Source organism: Phoenix dactylifera, chromosome 14 (genome assembly GCF_009389715.1).
Source record: "Phoenix dactylifera cultivar Barhee BC4 chromosome 14, palm_55x_up_171113_PBpolish2nd_filt_p, whole genome shotgun sequence".
Lineage (NCBI taxonomy): Eukaryota > Viridiplantae > Streptophyta > Magnoliopsida > Arecales > Arecaceae > Phoenix > Phoenix dactylifera.
In genome coordinates, this window is record NC_052405.1 from 4445670 (window position 1) to 4449689 (window position 4020).

A 4020-nucleotide genomic window follows, 5' to 3' on the forward strand; every position below is an offset into this window, starting at 1 on the left:
AACTTAGTCTTCTGCCTTTTTGGTGTACCGCTGCCTTGGAGTCGACTCGAGCTGTCTGGGAGTCGACTCGGCTCTCAGAGACAACAAATTGATCTTCTGTCTTTTTGGGTCGCGCTGTCTTGGAGTCGACTCGCGTATTGCGGGAGTCGACTCGAATCTCAGAGTCCGAATTGGAATCACATATAATGTGTCCTTGCAAACTTAAAAGGTTAACTAACTAGATTAGAGGATGTTGATTGAACCTTCTCTCTCTATTTTACTTAATGGGTATCCTCCTCAATGATTTAGTTCTAATATAGGTCTGGTTAAGGCTTGCCTTTATCTCCATTATCTATTTAATTACGACGCATTTTCATCATTTATGATTGAGAAATGCCATAGCATATTTCGAACTGCTATATATTATGAAGCGAATGAATTGTGAATAAGTATTATAAACAATAACTATATAGTAGATTTTAGTTTTGCCGTGATGTTTGAATTATTATTAAAAAGTCAAAAAAATTATATATTATTTTCAAACTGCATAATATTATTATTTTTTGAAATATCATCAAGATGAGATAGAAACGGTAGGATATTTTTTGAATATTAAGTAATTAACTAGCATAACCATTTAATAGGGATGACAATCGGTCAAATACTTGTTTTTACTCAAATTGGTGATGGAAAATAGAAGACGGAATATCGCACTAAAATTCTTTATGTATTGAATAAAAAATCAAAAAAAACTCTTATTTCCAAAGCACATATTATTATTATTTAATAAAAAAATATTATTCAAGCATAAGATATTGATGATAGAAATTATCATGTGCTCCAAGGCTGGATATTCTGTGACAAAAAATGTATGGTGTGGTTGACTGAGTGGCCTTTTTCACGGTGAGATTTCTCCGAAACAATCAAGAAGGAGTTTGTTACTCTTTTCGTCAGCTTTTTTTTTTTTTTTTTTAGTTTTGTTGGCGCACTCACATGCGTGTCGTGTCAGGCACGGGTGGGTGTACGGAGAGGAAAATAAAATAAAATAAAAACTCAAACCATACGCTATGTCTATTGTTAACAACTCATTGAGCATACCACCGGTGCGAGTTGTATTCCGTTTTGGGAAGAGGCGTGGAAAAGAAGAGAAAAACAACAAAGGCTGCCTCCTCTTTCCTGACGCGTGACATCTCAACATACCCAACCTTTTTCTTCCTAATTTTAAACAAAATAACTTTTAATGACTTAAAAAACGTAATTAAAAAACAAATAATGCATTAATTACTGTAAAATAGATAAATACACTCCCTTTTTCAACTTATTCACTCTCTCTCTCTCTCTCTCTCTCTCTCTCTCTCTGTACGACTACGTCATGAGCAGTTCTACCCATACAGAGCGCATATATCAAAAAAAATTACATAAAAACGAACTAACGTTTTAATTACTCAAAAATGGATTAATATAGTCTCTATTTTTAACCATTCACTCTTACTCTCTTTCTCCAGTTCACGTGTTATGTTAATGGTTGTTATGGTTATCGGGGGTGAACATATCAGAATTTTCTGTTAGCCTTCCCAATTCTTCTCGCTCTCTCTCTCCCGGGAGCTCGTTCCGATCAAAGCCAGAAAGAAGGGATAAAAGATTGCAGAGGAGAGAGAAGACTTTCGATCCCATTTTATCCACACCTCGCATTCCTCCATCGCCGGAAAATTTATCCGCCGACGGGGATATTTCGGGAACTTTCTTCTCGCTCCTCTCCGTCTCGCGGGTTAGGGTTTCCGCCATGAGGGGCGAGGACCAGCCTTCGCGGGTTCTCTACGAGCTCTGCTCCCTCCTCCTCTCCGTCCTCCGATCCCCCCACCTAGCCGGACCGGAGATGCCTCCGCCGCCGACGCCACTGCCTGCCCGGGCATCGACAGCTGTGGCGGAGCCCCGGCCAGCGAGGCGGCCTCGGCCGCAGCTGTCGCTGACGGGGCTGGCGTCGCTGCTGCTCGGGGTGTCGCTGGCGATGATGTTCTGCGGGTCGGTGACGTTCGCGATCGGGTTCATTCTGATGCCTTGGGTGTTGGGGATGGTGATGGTGCTCAGCTTCATTGGAATCGTCTCCAATCTTTCCGGGTTGGGGCGGGCGATCCTTTGCCTCAGCTTCCCCTCTGCGTCCAGAGTTTCGTCCAACGAGGTGCCAGGTGAATTTGATGGAATTTTTAGTTGCTTTTATAAATCTCTGATGTGATATCAATTGAATTTTCTTGTAAAAATTGGATTTTTCTTTTGTTTTATTGCATTACCGATTCTTGTTTTAAATACATATGCTAATCGTGAGATTGATTAGTTGCTTAGTTCTGATGAATAAACCTTTCGAGGTCTACTATGTCTCCTTCTAGATCACTTTCAATCTTCCTGAGATATCTTCTTGGTGTTCTTGTGGCGAAAATAGGATAGCATTTGTGTTTTGGGTAAACAAAATGGGTGACTTTTTTTGTGATTCAATGCATTTTGTATATAATTACATATATATGAAATAATTGTAGTTTTGTTGAATTATATGAGGCATGTGAAGGTTTTGCATGGTTGATATTTGTTTATGAGAAAGTCAAGGTATCCCTTTGTTTATTGGAACCTCAGGGGTAGTGGCTGTTTTGTTATTGAATGTTGTTAGTGTGTTGTTTGAAAATGAGACCCCTGTGGAAGGTCTCTAGTTAGTGATTGGAAATAGTTGTCAATCTTTTCCAATAATTCAGGGATGAATTGACATGTTCCTTGGATCCTTTCCCTTTGGATAAGTGCTTAATTGTTATTTTTTCAATCATGAATGCATGTAGGGCCCTCTTGCTCTTTTTATTTGCCTTTTTTAACTGCATTGGTGTCATTACCTCAGCTCTTATTGTTGGAGTTGTATGGTTCTTCATAAAATTATTGGAGTGTTGGTATGCCCACAAGTGACCACCTGTGCATGAATCCTTGTGCACTGATGTGGCAGCACACAAGCAGCAGCATGCAGGGGATGCATGGGTAATTCACCACACGCACTACCAAGCATGCGCAGACCACTGACATGGAAAGGCACAGCATTTTCTGAAAATTATTGTCAGCAAGTATAGATGCACGCTTAGTGGCAATGTGGATTTCTTGATTTAATCTCCAATTGTAACAATATTGGAGAATTTGGTCATCAATCACATCCTAACATGCTATAGATGCCATTTGGAATGTGCGCTAGCCTTTTCCGTGACTCTCATGTGTGAGGATTTATCTGAACCTACCATTTATTTGATTCGTTCAAGTATTTTATTCTTTCGATTCATTGTCCTTATCTCATGTGTGTATACATTTCAAATTACATCATAGTAGTGTTGTCTATGAAAGTTCTTGGGAACTGACTCATGGTGCATAGATAATTCTCAATATTTTCTTTTGACCACAACAGAGAATGCTATTGCTAGCAAGCCTTGGGTGCTCTCTGCATATGTGGGTATCTGATCTGTTCATGACCAGCTAAAGGTTTCCAACTGCAGGATTTTTGGGGTAGCCAAAATGATTCATCTAATTAGTGGAACTTGCAGGTCTAGTCTCTTTACTCGATCAACCCCGCAGGCCGAAATGGGTGAAATCAAAGGACATTACTTGCATGAATTTGCATTCTCAAAAGCACTTACCATCCATTTATTTATCCAATGTAACAAGTTATTAACACTGTAAAGTGATCAAGATGGTTGCTATTTCCTATCAAAGAAAAGTTCTTATTGCCTATTTATTACAATAAGGTAAAGTCAATATATGATACCCTTAGCCTTGTCAAGCTTAAGCTTAAAACTTTGTAAATGACATAGCTGAAAAATATGAAGCTATTTAGAACAAAGCAACTTCTGAAGTGATCAGAACTTTTCTAGTCATAGCACCTTCCATTACCAAATGAAGATGCTAAATATGATTCTAGCTGTAAATGTCAATATCACCAAGTTACATTTTACTGTAGTTCCATATTCTAAAGACAGTAGGTGGTAGGTAGGCATGCTGGGGGGCCGCCTAGCCCTAGGCAGG

The 4020-nt window shown here is 39.3% G+C and overlaps 1 protein-coding gene across 1 annotated transcript; it reads left to right on the plus strand.

The window, feature by feature from the left end:
• The first annotated feature begins 1519 nt into the window (after nucleotides 1-1519).
• Nucleotides 1520-3753, plus strand: LOC103721703. The gene is made up of 2 exons (XM_039133380.1): nucleotides 1520-2165; nucleotides 3407-3753. The coding sequence occupies exons 1-2, from the start codon at nucleotides 1763-1765 to the stop codon at nucleotides 3457-3459; spliced, it is 456 nt and encodes a 151-aa protein (XP_038989308.1). The 5' UTR covers nucleotides 1520-1762; the 3' UTR covers nucleotides 3460-3753.
• The last annotated feature ends 267 nt before the right edge of the window (nucleotides 3754-4020 follow it).

Excerpts from the sequence above, each read along its gene's own strand:
- LOC103721703 (XM_039133380.1), top strand. The coding sequence starts at position 1,763 with ATGAGGGGCGAGGACCAGCCTTCGCGGGTTCTCTACGAGCTCTGCTCC. Across the intron at positions 2,166-3,406 it reads TTCGTCCAACGAGGTGCCAG|AGAATGCTATTGCTAGCAAG; the intron begins GTGAATTTGATG and ends TGACCACAACAG.